The 22,051-nt window shown below is 48.1% G+C and overlaps 1 protein-coding gene across 3 annotated transcripts in view; it reads left to right on the forward strand.

Moving 5' to 3' along the window:
- Positions 1-2,016: 2,016 nt before the first annotated feature.
- Positions 2,017-22,051, forward strand: part of ACAP2 (ArfGAP with coiled-coil, ankyrin repeat and PH domains 2) — a 92,108-nt gene continuing 72,073 nt past the window's right edge. For all 3 annotated transcript variants that reach the window (XM_066601688.1, XM_066601698.1, XM_066601695.1), the window contains exon 1: positions 2,017-2,215. In XM_066601688.1, coding sequence (XP_066457785.1) covers positions 2,163-2,215 — 53 coding nt within the window. In that variant the 5' untranslated portion in view covers positions 2,017-2,162. The remainder of the gene's footprint in view (positions 2,216-22,051) is intronic.

Raw genomic sequence — 22,051 nt, forward strand, 5'->3', positions numbered from 1 at the left:
CACAGCTCCCTTGTTCTCACATGGGCTGTTGGCAGAATACAATGTAGTCTCTGACTTCCGTGCAGAACACAGCGTGCGGTCTGTGTTATCTTCTTTCCGGCTTAACCCCTTCCAATCCAATTTGTACCCTGGTTTTCCTCGGGGGCTTACTCTTTTTCTGCTGTTATACAAAGGTGTTATATGCTGGCTAAAGCCAGCACTGCATGAGGTGACACGTTGGATAGGCTCCGACAGCAGAGAGGTTGGCAATATACAGTAAGAGAACCCCGACGGATGTCTTCCAACATCAGAGCTGTACAGCCTTAAATCATGATGTCTTCAGAGGTCAGACAGTGGATTGGAAAGGGTTAATGATGGATTTTAAGCTGACCTTAAAATCATCCTTCAGCCAAAAAGTGAACGATGGCAGTGTTTACACACAACGATGATCGCTCATCTGCGGTCGCTTGACTGAATTTTGAGCGATAATTGTTGCATGTAAATGGGCCTTTCGGCAGTCTTCACGTGCAGCGGAATTGCTTTGGAACTCCAGCAGTGGTTACACACCACGTGTGGGGGGTTTAATCTCCTTGATGTGGTACAGAAAATGTCATGGCATCAAGTTTTCAAGAACGCGGCAAACCCTAAGGCCTCATGTCCACGGGGAAAATCAGGCCCGCTACGGATTCTCCATGGACAATCTGCAGCGGGTCCCTCCTGCCCCGCGGACATGAGGGCTGAAAATAAGAATAAATCAGAATAAACTCACCTCCCATCCGCTCCGTTTCTTCTCTTCGCTGCGGCGTCATCTTCTCTCGTCGCGGCCGGATCTTCTTTCTTCGGCTCGGCGGATGTGCATGATGACGTCGGTGACGTGCCCCACGCATGCGCCGTCCCGAAGAAAAAAGATCCGGCCGCGACGGAGAGAAGATGGCGGCGCCGCGAAGAGAAGAAACGGAGCGTGTGAGTAAATTCCGAATTTTGTCTCCCGCGGATCCGGACGGCTTCCATAGGCTTCAATAGAAGCCCGCGGGAGCCGTCCCCGCGGGAGACCCGCATGAAAATGGAGCATGGTCCAGATTTTTTCATGCTCCATTTTTTTTTATATCCCTTTTATTGACGATCCGCGGGTATTTATCTACCCGCAGGTGGTCAATGCATCCCTATGGGGTGCGGATCCACGCGCGGGAGAAGAGTTAAAATCCGCTGCGGATTTTAATTCTTATTTTGCCCGTGGACATGAGGCCTAAATCCACAGTCTATTTATGCTGCAGACTTTGACCCTTGAAATGCAGGGTCAAATCCTGCAGCAGCAACGCAATTAACAACACAACCACATGTGCATCATTTATTGTTTAATTTGGCGCATATTTGCCGCAGTTTTTCTGCGTTCACACATAGCTGATTTTGGTGCGGATCTGCAGCATATTTTTTGTGTGGATTGTTCCCCAAAGCTAACTTTGTATTGACTAGGAAGCAAACCGGCGCCATAGTTTATATGGCGTGGATCCGCATGCAAACCCATGCCAGAATCCTGAGGCTAAACTTTGGATTCTAGCGGAATATGCCGAGCAGCGCCCAGCCCTGTTGTCTGTATTATCAGTCTGTATGCAGTTTCCTCTGCTTTGTACAGCGCTGTGGCATATGTTGGCGCTACAGATATAAGGGCTATTATCCTTCTGGCACCTGATAAACCAGGCATGTTTCTGTTCTAATGCTGTGGCGGCTGCCTTCTCATACATATAAAGCCTCCATGCACCTCACGACTGGAGCCGTTACTGATAAGAGACCACATAGACTGTAATGACTTTCTCCTCAGCACACTCCCATCCCCGACTTATCCCACCCTGCCCTTTCCCAGGCCTCCCTTCCCTCCCTGCAGGGTGACTCAGCCCACTTCCCTGTTGCTCTTAGCAACGAGGCGCGCCCTCTGCTGAACTGTGGTCCGTTCCCATTGGCTGGCGCGGCTGTCACTCCAAATGTGGTAGGCGGGGTGAAGCCGCGCCGCTGGTGCTGCCAGTACTGGAGAGTGGGGAATCTGCTGTGTGGATTGTAGGGAGAGGGAGTGTGTGCAGCAGCGCCACCTAGCGGCATATGGTCCCTGCTTCCTGTCCGGCTCTGTACTGGTCGCGGCCCGTGAGCCTGCTCCTACCTCACGCAGCCCGTAGAGCGCAGCCGGGGACATGAAGGTGACGATGGACTTCGAGGAGTGCCTGAAGGATTCGCCCCGGTTTAGGTAACGTGCGGCTGTCCTGTTTGTCCATGGAGCGCCGGGTGGGGGAGAAGTCTGAAACTGGCTGAAAGTAGCCTGTGGTCACATGCCCGGCTTGCCTGACCTCTGTGTGGGCAGTCTGCGACTAGTAGTATCACAGGAAGCGGTGGTCGCTGGGTGGCATGTGTGGAGCTGCAGGGGGCTTGCAGTGCCTGCAATGGGCTGTGGTATGAGGAAGTGTCCGACTGTACAGAGCTGAGGTGTCAGCACAATGGCTGCAGACATACAGGCACACATCTGGTTTGGGGGAATTGGTGCAAATTAGAAATATACATTTTCTGACATGGGGGGCTGTGTGGTTAAAGGCTGCGGGGGGAGTCATCATATCTGGTCACGCTATCGGATTTCTGAGGATTCCTCGGGAGCTGGTAGTGAACTGGTTAAAAAAAAATGGAAAGTTTCAGATAAGTCATGGGAACTTTGGTCACTACTTGCTGACAGTTTTACAACCCCAGTAAACGCTGTCGCTGACCGATGCTTCTGCTTTTAATCACTTGACTTGAGGAGAACAGGAGGTTTTGTAAATCCCCCTGTAACGGGCATCTAGCGAACCCCACCTACCCGGGGCACTACTAGGCACTGGTAAGTGAGGGTGGGCCTCAGTCTACCAACACTCCAGTCATGTACCCTGAGTGATGGGCGCTGCATGCACTCCTCTCCCGAAATGGTTTTATTGATTAGCTACTTAAAATATCCCCTGGGTGTTTGTGGTGACCTCACTGAGTGGTAACCCCTACAGCCGGGGTCCTCAGCGGGGGCCACATGTGGCCCCAGACCCCCTGCTGTGGGGGGGCTGAGATGTAAGTAGTTGGGGATCTTTGCAAATAATGTCAGTTTGGATGGTGAACTATTAATGTAATACTGTCCGGTCTACACAGCAGTTTTCGTTGTCTTGCGGCCAGAGATGGCGCTCTCGCCCTGTGATGTTGCATGTGAACACGGTCATCAGGTGGGGATTTTTGATTAGTTGGGTTGCAGCAACTTGCTACGGTAGTCACGACAGGATCACAATCCCCGACACGGCATGCGACAATCTTTGGCTGCATGAAAACTGTAGCGCCCAAAGATGCCGTCGCCGAAACCTTCCTCTCTGTCTGAGCGGAGTGCGGACCCCGACCACCGCCCACAAGGTACGAGGTCGGGGGTCTCTGTCCTACAGTTACTTCTTCATAGGTAGTCACAAGACAAAGCTGGTAGCCGCTGCGCTCCGAGTTCGCCTTCATTCACGGACGTGTAAGGACGCTATCACACGGAATACTTCCACAGCGCACAGCGGGATATGTGCTGCCAAAATCCGCATGTAGATCGTGATGCACACGGGCTTCAGCTTAAACACATCTGTGTCAACATTCACAGAAATGTGATATATATATATATATTTTTTTTTTCTGCATGGCAGAAAACTCAGCTGCGTAATTCCATTATGTGTGAAGGCAGCGTAAGGGTCTGGTTTTAATTTTTTTTTTTTTTTTTTAATTTTTTTCATCGATCCGATCAATAAGATGCTTTTGTATGGAAACTAATGGGGTAGTCTCGGGGAAGACCTTGGTGGCATATTGCAACGGGCGAGCGTATGGCCTACCAAGAGAGTGGCATGGAGATGAAGTGGTACAGGGCTTCCCAATGGCAGCTGACGTTATGACGACCAGGAGACTGCTGATGGAGTATAACATGGCTTCATATAGTGACTTGCGCAGGGGCTGCAGGAAGTACTGCTTTGTAGGAAGAGTCAGAAGGTTCCTTCTTGCTTGGGAGTCTCTCTGGTCTCTGCTGATCCCACCGGTCCTAATAATATGGCATGGCCCATCAATATGCAGGGCTCCTGCCCACCGTCGTATGTGGAAACCACATTTTGCTGCCATACGTGCTGCCGGTAGAGACTGTATGGCGCTGCTCATGGCCGTGTATCACAATAATTAGGTGTAAATACGTGCAGCAACCGAACAATCAGTGATAAATTGTTAGATTATTGCCGATTGCAGCTTTCGTGTGGACTTGCTGCAAATCTTTTAGTATAAACAGGCGTCTTAAAGACTTGCTAAATAGGAAGCAGTGGCAGAAGGGCCGACTAGAGGCGCGATTATGATCAATGAACTATCACAACTACCCAAGTATTGCTCTGTGTAAATGTATGCCAAGCGAACGCTATCCAATCGCTAGCTGCGGGCTCCTTCCAGCTCATCTAGCAGTAAAGGGCCATAAGTTGAGTTCTGCTGTGTTGTTACTTTTACTCCTTTGTCAGTGTTGTGAGAAGGAAAAGGGAAACTCTTCAGATGTTTATCTCATAAAGGAAGGAAATAGGACTGCGTACATAGCGGTCCGCCCCATGTGTCACGAGATGTGTGTATACATACCGGCCTGTGTAGGACTGTGTACGTATTACTTAGCGGTCCGCCCCATGTGTCACGAGATGTGTGTATACATACCGGCCTGTGTAAGACTGTACGTGTTACTTAGTGGTTCGCCCCAGAATGTGTCACGAGATGTGTGTATACATACCGGCCTGTGTAGGACTGTGTACGTATTACTTAGCGGTCCGTCCCATGTGTCACGAGATGTGTGTATACATACCGGCCTGTGTAAGACTGTACGTGTTACTTAGTGGTTCGCCCCAGAATGTGTCACGAGATGTGTGTATACATACCGGCCTGTGTAGGACTGTGTACGTATTACTTAGCGGTCCGTCCCATGTGTCACGAGATGTGTGTATACATACCAGCCTGTGTAGGACTGTGTACGTATTACTTAGCGGTCCGTCCCATGTGTCACGAGATGTGTGTGTATACATACCGGCCTGTGTAGGACTGTGTACGTATTACTTAGTGGTCCGCCCCAGAATGTGTCACGAGATGTGTGTATACATACCGGCCTGTGTGTTTATAATTATATAATGCGTAAAAAATATATCATTCTGTAACTTTCAGCAGTTAAAGTGGTCGCCCCTTGTTAGCACGGTAGTAGAGCGCTCCGATCGTGAGCTATAGCCGTTACCAAAACTTATTTAGACCTCTTAATAAACGCGTACTTGGATAATGCTTAAAAATTTGCGCACGCAGAATGGTCTGATGGGCGGGCCAGACCGTTGCTGGTGGATTTTCCCATAATGCTGCCTTTCTTCCCCTATGACATGGAGCATGTAGTAGATGTAATTGGTGTAAATTCTCACACTTGTGCTGTGCTCTAGCTGCCGGCGCACTCGCAGATCTATCCTTTTTGTGGGCAGACTCACCGTGTACATAGGGCAACTAAATCACAGTGCTCAGGGGATGATGTGGACATTATAGAGGAAGACGGGCGCCAGCTTATGGGAAAATCCACCAGAGACGGCAACTGGCAGAACAGAAGTATTGGATGATTGAAGGCTGGCTGGCTGAGGGCGCTATTACTGTAGAGTTTTGTCTAATTGCGCTAAAGACTGGACGGGAAAAGAGCCTATTCTTTAAACGTTTTTCTGCACACTAGTAGTTTTTCACTCAGGATGACGGTCCAAGTTCGAAAACTTGCTGCTATTCAGACAGTACACAGATGAAGATACTGGTGTATCTTGTTGACACTGGAAGTGGTGGGTGTCGACAAGGATAAGGCTGTTTGACAGCCAGGTGATGCCCCCTGTTTCTCTGTCGTCGGCCTCTCAGGTCCTTAGACTCACCACTCCGGCCTCCCTTCTCCGCTGCCTGATCGCTCATGCTTTGCTGCACTCGTTGTTGACCTCTCTGGTCCGGTAACTCACCAACCATCGTCCGGCTCTCGGGTCCTGACACTCGCCTCCCATGCCGCGTCTCCCTTCTATGCTGACGGCTCGGTTGGCTGAGACGCTCTCTGCATGGCTGCATGGACTGCCGTGGCACCGCTAACACTTTGGTGGGGGGGGAGGCTGCGGTCAGCTTGGACGGCCTCTCTGTAGACTGCCGTGCCACCGCTAACACTTTAACGGGGGCAACGTCACAGGGAAGTTGAGGTGACATGGGCAGCAAGCTTCTAGCAGCCTGGGGATTTGATTATGGCTGGCATTGAGGGTTAGAGTTGGTTTCACTGTTAGTCTTACATTATTAGCTGCCGCTCTCACATGGAAGTATTCATCCCTAATAGTGTAAGCCCAACACTGAAACTAACCCTAACCTCCATCCCAGCCATAACTACATCCCCACGATTTGGGGGCGTTACCAAGCCCTAAGCTGTCACTCATGGTCTCCACTCATTATTCAGGTGGAGACATAATACAATAGTACCGATGAAGTGTCCATGTGCTTTGCGATGTGAGCGGTCGGAGAATTTTGGGCTGTGCAAGGTCTATCAGAAAACCATAGGCTGGACCTACAGATGTCGGTGGGCTTGGTTGATATGCTGTACATCTAAAATTATAGGGTCACTCTTAGTCCTCCATACATTGTTACCCTGCATCATATTCATAGTCCTCCACTGATCATTGGTTACACTATCCAGTTTTACAAGCAGAGTTGTTTTTTCCAATTTTGGAGGTAGTTTTAGGGTTTGTCCACTCAACGGAAATTCAACAGAGGAAAAAAAATGGCAGAAAATCAGCAAGGTTCCTTGTGGGTTTGTCACAGATTTAATTTCGCCCATTGAAAGTGGTGGAATCTGCACTGAAAGTCTGCAGCATAAGGGACCTTTCACATGGGACGGGATTGGGATGCGTGGACATTTCTGCACCAGAATATTATTCCTATGGGGTTTGAATTCTGCATCGGGCATGTCTTGCGGAATTATTGCAGATTCCTAACATGCGGGAGATGTAATTCCCCAATTAAAGTCTGCAGAATGCTTTCCGCAGGTAGTGCAGATTTTGCTGCATTTCTAACTGACAAAATCCGCTACCGCCCTGCGTCCTGCAGACTATTCCGTCCGGTGTGAAAAGTCTCTAATCCGATATGCTGCAGATTTAATATCTGCACCGCACGATTACACGTGTTGTGCGCGGTTACACATGTATTGTGTTGGTGTTTTGTGCACGTCTGGTATAATCTTACTTCGCTGCTACTTCTGTAAACACTACAGTATAAATGTTCCTCTGTGGAAAGTGGAAGTGACTGAGAGCGACTGAATGATCGGTATTTAAACCAAACGATTAGTGAACGAGACAGCGATGGTTTTTGCATAAAATGAATGACGAGTGTAAATAACGGTTGTCGGTGTGTGTTTTGGACTGAGCGCTCGTTTCAACGATTTTTTAAAATTTATTTATTTTTTTAAACTATAATCGTTCCATATTAAACAGGAGGGGGGGGGGACACATTACTTCGAGCATGTTAAATTTTGGGGGAAAAACACCATGGATGCTATAAAAGAACAAATCCAAATTGAGAACTTTTATTTTTTGTAGTGCATTGTGTAATTTCCTGTTGACTTGCATCAAACATCTGGATGCAGCATTTTTTGCTTGGGGTGGGGGTCGGATGGGAGAGTGATGTTTGTCACTGTGAAACCACCCTCGCTCGGGGAAATGTAAATCTGAGGCTTGTTTATACATGGTGGGCCATGGATAAGTAGCCCACGTCCGATCCGGCACCACACTTTGGAGGAGCCCCTTGCACCCTGTCTGGCCGAGTCTTATCACCCCGTGTGAGGTGTTCAGGTTTCATTTTTCCCTGTTATTTCGACCTTCCATGCCCGATGCGTCAGAAGAACAGCATCCTTCCTGGAACAGCCAATAGTTTTTGTAGAAGGCTATGTGTAAAGAGGATCAGTTATGGAAACGCAAGAGGCCGTCGCTAACAAAACCTGCTTAAAGGGGTTGTCCCGCGCCGAAGCGGGGTTTTTTTTTTTTTTAACCCCCCCCTTCCCCCGTTCGGCGCGAGACAACCCCGATGCAGGGGTTAAAAAAACAAACCGGAGAGTACTTACCTGAATCCCGGCGGTCCGGCGTCTTCATACTCACCTGCTGAAGATGGCCGCCGGGGTCTGCTCCATCCGTGGACCGCAGCTCTTCTGTGCGGTCCATTGCCGATTCCAGCCTCCTGATTGGCTGGAATCGGCACGTGACGGGGTGGAGCTACACGGAGTCGGCATTCTGCACGAGCGGCTGCATTGAAGAGAGCAGAAGACCCGGACTGCGCAAGCGCGGCTAATTTGGCCATCGGAGGCCGAAAATTAGTCGGCACCATGGAGACGAGGACGCCAGCAACGGAGCAGGTAAGTATAAAACTTTTGATAACTTCTGTATGGCTCATAATTAATGCACAATGTACATTACAAAGTGCATTAATATGGCCATACAGAAGTGTATAGACCCACTTGCTGCCGCGGGACAACCCCTTTAACGTTGTATTTAGAGTCTGGTTCAGAAATGGGTCTGTTGCAAACTTGAACAAACCGAGGCCTCCGTCAGTCCAGATATCCAAAGTCGTCCGTGACATTCAGTGGCGGATTGCAAATGGCCCTGAACTCTGAGCCCGCTCCAGCCAGTATGTGTGTCACGGACATGTCGGCTGATGCTGAAATCGCTGAAAGTGAAACCATAAGGAATGATGTCTGCAGAAACCAAAAGAGTTTGACAAAGTAAACTGTATGCGGCTGCGGACTACCATCACTGGCGGGCTTCTGGACTCATTTCTATACTGTATGATGGATGATGTGCGGTTTCATTCATCAGGGGACGTGAATTCACTAAATTCGAGGTACTGATCTACTGAGAATCCACATCCGATTCAAGAACCGCCACTGCACGACCAGAGAATTGGCATATGGTGCCGAGTGTCAGGAACATGAAGAGCGGGCCCAATTTGAGTTGGTTCTCTGGAAACGTCTTAACAGTTTTACGACTTACTAATGCCAGAGGAAAGAATGTATTGCTTTTTCTAACCAGATGGGGCATCGTCCCACACCTCCCGCGACTCACTGGTACGGGGTCATGAAAAGTCTAAAGAAGAGCAAACTATGAGCAGGAACTTATCGCCTCCATGTTTCACTGACTAATCCATATGCAAACTTTATCTGTGGAGAAATGTAAAGCAGAAAGTTACGCCAGTAATCCGCATACCATGGAGGACCTCAAGCAAAACTCACGAACGCAATCCGCTGTGTCCGCCAACATGATGCGGCATGCCACAGATGCATGGGAGTGAGCAGGGACCACTTCTGGCATCTGTTGTAATGTGCGGGTAAGTTAATAAAGCTTTAGGCTGGGTTCCCATTGGGTGGATTCCGGGCAGAAAGCTCACGGTTTGGCCGCAGCGAAAAACCGCAAGATTTCCGCCGCTAGAGTGCTGCTTCAAAACCCGTGGCACTTAGCCACGGGGTTTGAAGCGGCCTGGCTACACGCTTTTCCTTTGCGTCCGGCGCTCCCGTAAAGGAGAGCGCAGCCGCAGTGGGGAAAAAAAAGGAAATGCTGCGGCCGTCGATTTCTGAGAAATGCCGTCCACATGGCTGGCCAATCCCGGAATTAGTGGCCTCAGGTGAATTTGCCACGGCCAAATTCCGGACGGAATTTCCGCTGCAAATCCGCCCAGTGTGAACCAAGCCTTAGAAAATAAAGTCCTCTAATTGCTCCTTCTTCCTGGTGCAGTATTCTCGGAGGAGGCATGGACTTTTTCCATGGCCCACCCTCTATTTTGAGCTGTTGTCATATGATGTATGTACAAAGGAGGAATCTGAACCGCAGACCTGAAGGCCTTGTAATAGTCTTGTGGCTGTCTTATCCGGTCAGAACTGTACAGTGTGTCAGACAAAAGTCGCCTTGTAAGGAAGTAAAACTACTCTGTAAAACACATTTACAAGTTTTGGCTGATTAAATACAAGTTGGGTTCACTGGTCGTATGTATAGAAATGATTGTTTTCACGTATTGTGGTGTAAGGGGTTGTCCAAGAGTTTTAAAAAAAACCTGCAAGTGACCCCAGCAGCCAATCGGTGGTCTGAATACTAAGGCTGGTACAGCTCATCACCACTTATGGGGCATCACTGGCACATCAGCAGTGAGGGATTCAAAGGTTTCGTCCATGCGTGCGAATAAATGTTATCAAATCTCTGTGCAAATAAAATGGGAAAAAAAAATAAGTTGAATGTTATTAAAAGTGTTAATTAAAAGCTGCCTGCTGTTTGTTCTTACAGCTCCTGTTCAACGTTTTTGCATATCCATGGTAACAGACAACAAACTAACTGTATAGTCTTAAGGCCCATTTACGCACGATTATTGCTCAAAATTCGCTGAAAAGCCGTTTTTTGAGCGATAATCGTTGCGCCTAATCGCGCCGCCATCGTGCACTGTTCGTTCATCGCTCATTTATAGCCACCTAGAAACTAGCAATGAGCCTTATCAGTGTGGCATGCTGATATCTCAGCAGGCGGTGCTGATAGCACTCTTTCAGCTGCTATCCCACTGGCAGTTCTCAGCGGGGCACCAGCTGAAAGCACTGAGAACAAAGCAGTTGTTTGCATATTCAAAACAGCTGCATTGTTCTTTGAGCTATTGCAGAGGTATCCCGCTCCATCTGCATTAAGTCTTAAGTAGCTAATTAGCTACTTTAGAGTTATACAAAGATGATTGCTCAAAACTGTCACTCAAATAGCCCGTGTAAACAGGCCTTTATTGTGCATTCCTATTACCTGCTGTCTACTTCTTATGTATCGCTCAGATTAAACACGAGCCAATGAGAACTAATGAGAATCATGCGATCTTCGTTGGTCAATTAGTTTAACCGGCATGAAAACCGGCGCCACCTCGGGCACTTATCGTGCCGGTTAAGCACTAATCGTTCAGTGTCTTGTATAGGAATGTGAAACACCGAACCATAAATGCCCGAGGACTGCAGGATATTCAGCGAGAATCATGCAGTCTAAAGGGGCTTCCCGAGCGCCAAGGAGCTGGTGATGATGTCACCAGCTCGTTCCATCGGCCAACGAGAATCGTGACATTCTCGGCCCATGTAAAATGCCAATAATTAACTGTATGTTAGTACAAAGTAAGGGGCCAAAGGTATGGGACTGCAGGAGTTTGTTTGAGGTCTGTTACCACGAAAATTCCTAATCTAGTGAGTAACAAGGCAGTAGGAAATTCTTAAAGGGGTTGTCCCACAAAATTAACTTATCCCATATATACAGGATAGAGAATAACGATCAGTTGGGTCCTGACCATTGGAACTGTAACCATATACAAGAATTGAGGTTTGGTATGGCCACAGATTAACCCCTTAGTAACCAAGTCTGTTTGTGCCTTAATGACCAGGCCAAATTTTGGAAATCTCACATGTCACTTTAACATAAATGTAAAGGTTTTGCATATTAAAGTAATTCTGATAATGATTTTGCGCCACATATTGTACTTAATTTAGGTGGTAAAAAGGGACAGATTTAAAATTTGTGTATATTTAGTAAAGGCGCCAAAATTGTGAAAACTTTTGAAATTTTTTTTTCTTCACATTTTCAACTGTAATATTTCAAATATGTGCACACGGGCGGATTTACATCGCGAAATCCGGAGCGGCGGGATTCCACAGCAAATCCAGCCCATTCCATGCTATGGCAAAACACTATTTCCTGCCCTCAAGCACAAATGGATCACAATTTCCCACTCGCGGAAAAAAGAAATTGCAGCATGCTGCGATTTCCTGCGGGCTACGCGCGGCCGGCTTCCATTGAAGTCCATGGAAGCAATCCGTCCCGTGGTCATTCCGCAGTCATCATTGCAGAATAGCTGCAGGAGCCGCGTACTGCGCATGTGCCGCCCAGCACATTGGCAGCAGAGGAGAAGACCGCCAGATAGGTAAGCTGGAGTCACTGGCCAGGCACCGGGTCGAACTCTCCTGCGGGAATTCTGCATTTGGGATCCGACCCGCCGTGTGCAAAAGGCTTTAGAGGAGAAAAAATATTTTATATATTTGCAAATATGTCATTTTAAAGGCAGTTGTTATTTTTTTTTTCTTTTTCTATAGTGCACATGAAAAACGGGTACCCCGGTTTGTCCTGTGTTCAGAAACCTACCCATTGTAGCCCCGATCTGCTTACTGGACACATGGCTAGGCCTATAATGGAGGGAACACCCTTTGGCTTTCAGTGCACAACAGAATAAAGTCCAGGCCCCATTGCCCACTTGTGCAGAAAAAATAAAAAAAATTGACTCTAAAGAATTTCAGTCCTCCCCTCCTTCTATGGCATTCCCTAAATCTTAGATAAAAGTAATACTGTAAAACTGTGTGGTACGTCTCAAAACGGGTAATTATGGAGGCCCAATTGGGATGGGGATATCGGGCAGTAAAATCAAGTATCCCTCCTCCACCCATGCTTGCTGCAAACCTGACACTTTCTGGGGGGTATTTCTTGACCTCAGTGGCAGGGATGGGGTGTAAAAAGGCTTCACACCTTCTCAGACTCGTAATCTTGCTATGGTGCAGCGGTGCCACACAGAAGGCGCTCAACAAGCTGCTCCTGGATCTGCAGGAAGGCGAGCGTTCCCGGGGCTTCTTGTAAATTATGTAGGCGTTATAGGTAGCGGTCTGAATAAGGTAGGTTGCTACCTTTTTATACCATTGGATAACTGTGACCAGAGACCACTGACCTCTCGAGATTTTACGTTTTCCGGGCCCTCCCCGGCTTCTGTGCATGCGTCTGCCGTTTTGCCTGTGGATGTATGCATAGAAGCCAGGGATGGTCTGTGTGAGAAGTTTAATCTCCCCTTACTGATCGACTCCGTGAGGGGAGATGTAACTTTTTAAACTTTATTTAAAAACTTTTACGTGATGACAGTTATCCAAGGCTCTCGATGAAATCAATGCGAGCCGTGCCTGCAGTTACAAGCACCATCCACTACATAGAGGTGGCCGTGGAGGCTTCCTCTCCAACCTCCGTGTATTTGCGGCACTGACAGCACCCCTCTTCCTGGTGACGGCTCCAAATTGTTAGCTAGCTTCAATTTCCAGGACGTGAAAACACGTATAGGTGGACATTAAGGGGTTAAAGTAGCTGTGGCCATGCATGCACACAGCTGCTCAATTAATTTAGATGATAACCAAGTACCATCCACCGATCTTCTAATGTGTGTGGTGGCCTCCAGCTCCCCTCCAATGTTGGGGTAGATCAGGAGCGAGCAGTCGGATGTCAGCCGTGTAATCGTCTTGTTCCTGGAGGGATAAGTTGCTATGTCAGCTGCTTCCTGCCCTCGCTACAGCTAGAACACATGTATGCTCAGCTGCAACAAATCACATGTACCCCCTGAGGTGTCTACTACATGAAACAGAAGGGAGGACCACAGTGGGTTTCCTAAAAATGCCACATGTGAAATCACTCTTAAAGGGACTCTGTTGCCATCTTCTTGCATCTCTCTGAGGGGGCGGCACAAGTTAGCGCCTGCTGCCCTAATTACAGTGATACGTCTATTGGATGGATCACTGCAGTCATCTGGGAAAACTCACATTTTATTAGTATCAGTTAGGCCGCCTGCACACGAGCGTTCCGGATTCCGCTAGCGGATTTTCACACGCGTATGGTACCTAAATGTGCTTGCGGATAGGTGCGGATGCGTGAAAAATCACGCGCGGATATACGCGGATGTGTTGCGGAAAAAAACGTGCAGAAAAACCAGCAGACACCCCTTATTGTAAACCCAACCCCTAGAGAACTGCCCATTCCTTGGAAAACAGCTTAAAAACCAACACCCAGACTCCGTTTTGTCCCTCTTGCTTGTGCGAGCACCGTTAAATTATTCTGGCAACATGCTTTCACCCGGTGAGCAGATGTCTTTGGCCGCCTGCACACGGGCGGAAATCCCGCGGGATTTCCGCCACTGAAAGTTTGCATAGGAGTGCATTACAATATGCACTCCTATGCAGACGGCCGTGAAATCTCGCGTGGCAAACATACCGCGGCATGTCCTATTTTTGTGCGGGGCTCGCACTCATCTGGCCGCCGGCTCCGGTCTGCGCATGCGCCGGCTGCGCGGCAGCCGGCACATGAAAGAGCCGGGGGCCGCCAGGCGCGGGTGAGTACGCACTCGTCTCTGCAGGCTCTCGGGTCGGGTCCCGCGGCGAGAATTCTCGCTGCCGGATCCGACCCGCTCGTCTGCAGGCGGCCTTTGTGGGCATGGTTGATCCATGTAACTTTTTTCCGGCGCTTCTCCAGCGTGACTTTATTTTGCGTCACTGCAAAAAAATTCACAAGAGGAATTCATTACTACAGATTTTGCATTCTTACATCCTGCATTGGCAAGAAATACTACCTATCTCCCTCTACAAATTTGCCTGTGAAGCTCTGCTGTGTTGGGACGCCTCCTACCATGCCTACTTCCTGTAGTCATAGCAACCAGTGACTCCATCTGCAGCTGCACTCCGGATGTACTGCGTGAAAAAACGCACCCATTCACTTGTATTGGAGGCTTCACGCGCAGAATCCGACCCAAATTAGAACAGGTCGCAGATTTTTTCACGCGCGTGAAAAAACGCGATACAAATCCGTCCGTCTGGGGACAACTGCGGATCCTCATAGGAGTATATTGGCTGCGGTCTGGGGCAGATAATGTGCCTAAAATAACGCGCTGGAAATTCCGTTCGTGTGCAGGCACCCTTATGGCCGCCTGCAGACGAGCGGGTCGGATCCGGCGGCGAGAATTCTTGCCGCGCGATCCGACCCGTGCGCCTGCAGGGACGAGCGCGTACTCACCCGCGCCTGGCGGCCCCGGCTCTTTCATGTGCCGGCTGCCGCGCAGCCGGCGCATGCGCAGACCGGAGCCGGCGGCCGGGTGAGTGCGTGCCCCGCAGAAAATTAGAACATGCCGCGGTTTGTTTGCCGCGCGAGATTTCGCGCGGCCAAACCGCGGCCGTCTGCATAGGAGTGCGTATTGTAATGCACTCCTATGCAGACTTTCAGTGGCGGAAATCCCGCGGGAAATACCGCCGCGGGATTTCCGCCCGTCTGCAGGCGGCCTTACACAGAGAACTAGTCCTCAATATTCATGCTCTGAACTAGCCACGCCCACTCTGCCCTCCAGCCAATGATAGGCAGCTCTCTCTATATACAGAGGCAGACCTCTGTCAATTAGTGTCTGGAGGGTGGGGTGGAAGTGCTGAGCTACAGCTCATGAATACATAGGACTACTTCCTGTAGTCCTGCTGGGTGTAACTATTGATAAAATGCAAGTTTCTCCTAAACTACTGCAGATACATACAACAGACGTATCGCTGTACTCTGTGTCACTACCTTGTGCTGCACTCAGAGGGTTGTGAAAAGATGGTGACAGTCTCTTTAAAACATCTTTCAACATATCGTACTCCTCAGTGGATGGTTACCTTTTAAAGCCGGTGACCTGGGCTTATTACGGCCACATTCTTGCTCCCATAATATAAAGGAGTATTATGATTCCACCGCTATCCTGACTCTAACGCCAAGAATAATAAGAGTCTAAATGGTTAAAGGAGTTTCTCCTTTCCGGCAATTCCTGATGTGAACATTTAACCTCCGTGCGGCTTTGTGAACTTCCTTGGGATATTTACTGAGAGGGTAAAAGTCTCGATGGAAGGGAAAGTTGTATAACATATTTTCTTCTCTTAGCACGGTATGTTTACATATGGTGATATGCCGCAACAGGGGCGGGCTGGGTCTACAGTGCAGATTTAGGGCTTCCCATACCCAGTCCTAAGACCGCGGTCTACTGTCCTATGCTGATGCCTAATGCTCAGCATGACTTCTCCAGTCCTCCTCCCCTGGCTTCAGTAGTGACTGCACTTATATGCTCCTTTTACACGGGGCAATAGTTGCCTAAACGACTGGCTGAGCGCCAATGTTGTCGCTAAGGTCGTTAGCGCTTGTGCAGAGCATTTACACAAAGTCTTATCGCTGGATCATGGCCCTCTCGCTAGCTTCTCGCTCAGCGCTTCATCACCTATGCGAAGCACTGAGCGGAGAGAAGTTGCACATAATGAAAACCCAACGGTTAGTTTTTTGCTCAAATTTGTTCATTTGAAGCAATTTGAAATAATTGTTGCGTGGTGTAAATGGCCCAATAGTATGGGAGCCAGTGGCGGAATTAAAGAAGTCTTGCTGTGTCTTAGATCTCAGGTGGAACAGGAGACCGCAGCCCTGTAAGCCTTATCTGTTGCTAAATTGAACCCCTTCTACAAGCTGGAGTTTTATATTAATGTACCTACTCTTTTCCACCTACCACAGAGGAAGCAAGCAGGTGCACCTGAACTACCATTTGTACAAGGACCGTTACTGATAACTGGTGTAATATCCTTCCAGGCTCTTCACAGTATGGCCTGATGTGGCACTGTAGGCTGCTAGATCTGTAATCCCTGGACAACAGGAGATTGTCATTCCCCTCCCCCATTAATGTTGTGTATTAAATGTTATGTTTTACTTGGCAGAATACAGTGGAAAAAGCATTTTGAAAAGTTAATATATAAGGCATTTACCAAACATCTGGGTCCAATTTGGTGTGTTTGTTTGTTTTTTCCCCTTTTCTTTAATTTCTCAATGCAGTTGGCAGACTGCTGACAAGAGACCCAGCAGAGTTGTGACTAATGCTACAGAATGATAGAAGTAAATCAACACAGGTTACATGCCGGCGCAGGTTGTGCTTTTATTAAGCTTTTTCTTTTCAAATCCGGTTTGTGTTATAATACAGAACTGTCGATTCATGTTAAAGACTCAGCAAACATAGTATGAAAGACTGAAAAAACACACATGTCCTTCTAGTTCAGCCTATTACCCCCTTCCATCCTCCTTCCCATTTCTGTAAGGCTAACTTCACACAGGCGTGTATGATATGCGGCCGTGAATCCCGCCCCCATATCGTGCTCGCCATCTATGGCCAAACAGCCTCGCATCACTTCGGGGAAGAAGCAGTCGTTGAGTTATCGTGGAGATATCACATCGCAGGCACCTAGCACGTGGTGCGGTGCTGCCGCCGGCCCCATTGAAACCAATGGGCAGTGCAATGCAAGAGCACAGAAAGATGGAACATGCTGGGATTTGTATCCTTCATAGCTTCGCTGTGCCATGCAGGATAACAGCGCTGATGTGTATGACCCCATGCAAAAGAATGGGGTTCATATTTGTGCATCTCGCACGATTTTGACGCCCGTGTGAAGGCGGCCTAACTCTCATAAAAGTGAATGGGAGCTGTGTAAAGATTAGCACAGCAAGGTATGCTGTTTCCATTAGCTGGGGGATGTGAAATTTGGTGCGCACAACTCCTAATCGCTTATGTGATGGTTACAAAAATGGCATAGAACGGCCAGTTAGGGTGTTTTCTTAAATGGAATGTCGTTAGAAAGTGACCCATTATATGAATCCTATTTTTGTGTTACACATATTAAAGGGGTTGTCCCGCGCCGAAACGGGTTTTTGTTTTTTTCAATAGCCCCCCCGTTCGGCGCGAGACAAACCCGATGCATGTGTTGAAAAAAAAAACCCGGATAGTACTTACCCGAATCCCCGCGCTCCGGTGACTTCTTACTTACCTTGCGAAGATGGCCGCCGGGATCTTCACCCTCGGTGGACCGCAGGTCTTCTGTGCGGTCCATTGCCGATTCCAGCCTCCTGATTGGCTGGAATCGGCACACGGGACGGGGCGAAGCTACGAGGAGCAGCTTTCCAGCACGAGCAGCCCCATTCAACACGGAGAAGACCGGACGGCGCAAGCGCGTCTAATCGGGCGATTAGACGCTGAAAATTAGACGGCACCATGGAGACGAGGACGCTAGCAACGGAGCAGGTAAGTGAATAACTTCTGTATGGCTCATATTTAATGCACGATGTACATTACAAAGTGCATTAATATGGCCATACAGAAGTGTATAGCCCCACTTTGTTTCGCGAGACAACCCCTTTAATTTTTTGGTTAATTTTTATTTATTTTTTGGTCACAATCTAATTAAAAAAATCCAAAAATTCTGCTTGTTTTTTTTTTTTTCCTTATACGGAGCCTAATAATTTCTATCTAAAGAAAACTTTGCACCAGTCATCTGGCTAACCTCACAGGGAGAATAACACCGAAACGTAAGCTCATATAGATGGATCAATTGCACCTGGGACTTTCTATGACCTCAGCACAGAGTGTGCCTACAACAGTCTCCTATACAAGTCAGTGGGTCCCCTCCTCTCCATTGTGGGACTGGCCCATGAGACTGCTGTAAAGCATATCTCTAAATGCTGTTAAATATAGCTCAGGCAAGATGGCCGCCCCCATAGTCCTGTATAGACAGCAGAATAAAAAAAAAATTCTACAATTGGAAAATTGTAGATTGTAATGTAATCTGTTACTTGATCTGGTTTTAATTAATAAAAGAACAACTTGGTGATTAGTCTCTTTATTGCTGGCCAGCAGGAAAGAAGGTGGGAGAGGAGCCCAATGTAGACATAGCTGGGACCTGCACCTATCAGACATTTTATGGCGCATCCACCAAATGGGATATTCCTTTGGATGACGTATTCTATTTTTTTATGTTATGGCTTATTGCTAGGGTTTGCCATACTATTATGAACAGTGGAGGACTGTCTTTTCAGAGCCCAGTCGATTATGAAAACAGAGGTGCGGAGGTCCCTTTGGCATTTCTCCAGCACAGCAGGACTCTTGGCCACAGACTTCTATTTAAGTGGACGGGGTTCTTGTGGTGTCCCTTGTACAGGCGGTGGCTGCAACTGTTGCTATGTAGGGAAAATTGGTGATTGAACCACAGTGCTTAAAGGGGTTATCTAGGGTCAGAAAAACATAACTGCTTTTCCAAGCACAGCACCACCTTTGTCCATGCCTTGTGTATGGTATTGCAGCTCAGGTCCACTGAAGTGAATGGAAGCTGAGCTGCAATACCACACACAACCCATGGACATTGGTGGCGCTGTGTTTGAAAGAAAGCAGTTATGCTTTTCTAACCCTGGACAAACCCTTTCAATAAGGGCTATCACAGTGCCTTCATACAAAAAATTTAATGGCGTTTTATGCTTTTTACTTGAAGCCCCCTAGAAGTTGCCATTTGCTGCAAAACTTGGCATCTCAGGCAGATATGCAAAGGAATGGAGTTGTGGTGTGATGAGATGAACGGTCTTGCCACTTGAGGCCCTAAGGCCTTATGTCCACTGGACAATTATAATTTAAAAAGTCCATGCGGGTGCCCCGCACGCGTTTTCCGGGGCCATAGGGATACATTAGACACCCGCAGGTAAGTAAAAGCATGCGGATGGCCTTTTTCCCTGCCGCGCGGATCGCACGTGCGGGAAATTGCCCGCAGCATGCTCCATTTTCTGCGGGTATCCCGCAGGCTTCCATGGAAGCCATCCGGATCCGCAGCACACCCGCAGATGAATTTCTGCTCTCCGTCGCGGGAGAGCAGGAGTTCAAAAGAAAAAAAGGGGGGCTATGGTGCGTGCGCGCGGCACGCCTCCGACATCCGGAAGAGGATTGGGCCGCGACAGAGGGAAGATGCACTGCACACAGATTTAGCCTTTGCTAGCTCTCTTCTGCATAGTGTTACAAACGTATCGGACCTCATCCGACGGTGAGCTATGTAGGGAAATCTCATTGTCAGATGAGGTCCGACACTGGATTGGAGAGGGCTATATCAACACCAGCCTAAAATCTGTAAACTGTGTCTGGTCATCTAGGACTAACAGACATCGGTCCTTTTAGGGGTCAAACTGCAGCTTGTCTTCTATGATGAGACTCGCAGTAATGACGGTGAACCTAAAGTTTAAAGAAAATGGCTACTTTATGGTTGATATTAAAAAGTGCTTAGGAAATCCGTTTACTAATAATCTGATTAACGTATATATATTTTTGTACGGAATCGCACTGCGCTATGTTGCCGTTACATCTTTGTCATTCTAGATGTTCCTATGCTTCTGTGGAGAACGCCTCCGTGTAGCGTGCGGCGCTGTTCTCTGAGGCGTGGAACATTCTAATTACAGGCTTAGCTTAGGAGAGCAAAAATAGCTCAACCCACTGGAGCAAGATGATGATAAGCAAAAGGCAGGCGTTGGGATGGTGAGCGGCCCACAGCCATTGGCATCTCAAAAATGGCCGTTTATTGATGCCTTTGTGCCAGAATTCTGGTGGGAAAAAACTTTCAAATTAGCAAAATGACAGCTTTCAGTAAAGTGAGCAGGGTTTAGTAAAGGGATGGGGGATTTCATATCCCCACAGATTAAGGCCCCCTCTCTATGGGCGATATTTCACTGTTACCCGCAGCGGTAGTCCGCACGCGGGTAACACAATGAATGCTTTCCATAGCATAACTATGGAAAGCGAATCCGATGTACACAGCGATTCTCCGCGATGAACCTATCATTAAGGCTGGCTGCACATGGCCGTGACGGCCTCCGTCACGGCATCCCCCCAGAGACCCCCAAACTTACCTGCGGATCCGGCGTCCTCGCTTCGGCGTGTCATATGACGTGCCGGCCGCGCGGCGGAGAGGCGATTTCACGCTATCTTCCGCTGTGCTACAGCGGAAGATAGCGTGAACGGATGGCTTCCATGGACTGCAATGGAAGCCGTCCGCGCGTACACCCGCTGCAAATAGAGCATGCCGCGGGTGAGGTCAGAATTCCGCACCGTGAGCCCTGAGCTATTAAGTTCAATAGAACCTAATAGCTGCGGGCAACGCAGTGGATTTCTGCCGCGAATTACGTGGCGGAAATCCGTCCGTGGGAAGGAGGCCTAAGATGGGATCATCGCGGAAAATCGCGGTTACATCCGTGCTCCCTCGCAGTGGAAATCCATAGCGGTATATCGCAACGCTCATGGACAGCCGGCCTTTACTGTAATTTGCACCAAAAGCTTGTGAAAACTGTAGAGCAAATCTGCATCAGTTTATAGCTGGTATAGGTTTTGCCCGTATGGCAGATGGACCGCCGAAGATGGGCGAAACTTATTAAGGAATAAACAAAAAACCTTTTTAAGTAAACAGCCTTAGATTTTGTTATCCTAAAGAATTTTACATGCATCAACTTTTTGGAAACCTTCCCCCCTCCGCTGGTCGCACTAGTTAGGGATCAGTTATAATGCTGGTCTGAGGAGAATTAGAACAGAGTATTTCAATACTTTGTTGTGCCATTAAATTCCGTGAGGGTAGCGGAAGGGCCTCATCGGTCATGGCATTTTCATTAAGGATGTGACTGAAAAAGACTTTACATTTTTTAAAGAACTTCTCAAAGTGAGTTTAGACCTTTCGATCTGAAGCGTGTCCACTTGCACTCTGGGAGGCGGAGTTGCTTGGAGCCATTCACGTTGAAGGCAGTCTTTTGCCATCAGGAGGAGCATATGAATTATTATAGGAAGTTTTTTCTGGCTTTTGTCGAAAAATTGAATAGGAGAGTTTGAAGTGTAATCTGTCCGGTCTGAGGGCTTAGAGCAATCACTGCCGTTCATCTCCAAGTGCTGTGAGGTAAATCGGTTCTAGGGTTGTGGCATTTCGGACAGGAAGTAATGTTCGGATTCTCTGGGTGTGGGAGAATGTTAAAGCCCACATATTCCATCATGCATTAGTATAAAGTGAGATCCTCGCCATCTTTCATGTACTACATATGGCGGCCCGCCCCTCCTATATATTCTGCGTAGTATTGGGATGTTGTAGCTGTCTGTCTTATAACCTGAAACTAGTCGTACTTCCCATTTTTAAGTGTAGAAGAGACAGGGAATTTTTCTTCAGTGGGCAGTTCATCAAGAAATCCGTGACGTGTTGGGGATTAAAAACCCCATAAATTGACCATATGATAATTGATTTAAGTCACCTGAGAAACAAACGGAAGCAAACAAAAAGCTTTGTTTGCTTTTTTTGAAAACCCATTGAAATCATCGGGGAAAAGCGGATCAGTTTATTTTAAATCCTCTTCTCTGCTCCCAAAAATGGAATGGAGAG

Source organism: Eleutherodactylus coqui, chromosome 1 (genome assembly GCF_035609145.1).
Source record: "Eleutherodactylus coqui strain aEleCoq1 chromosome 1, aEleCoq1.hap1, whole genome shotgun sequence".
In the NCBI taxonomy this organism is placed as follows: domain Eukaryota; kingdom Metazoa; phylum Chordata; class Amphibia; order Anura; family Eleutherodactylidae; genus Eleutherodactylus; species Eleutherodactylus coqui.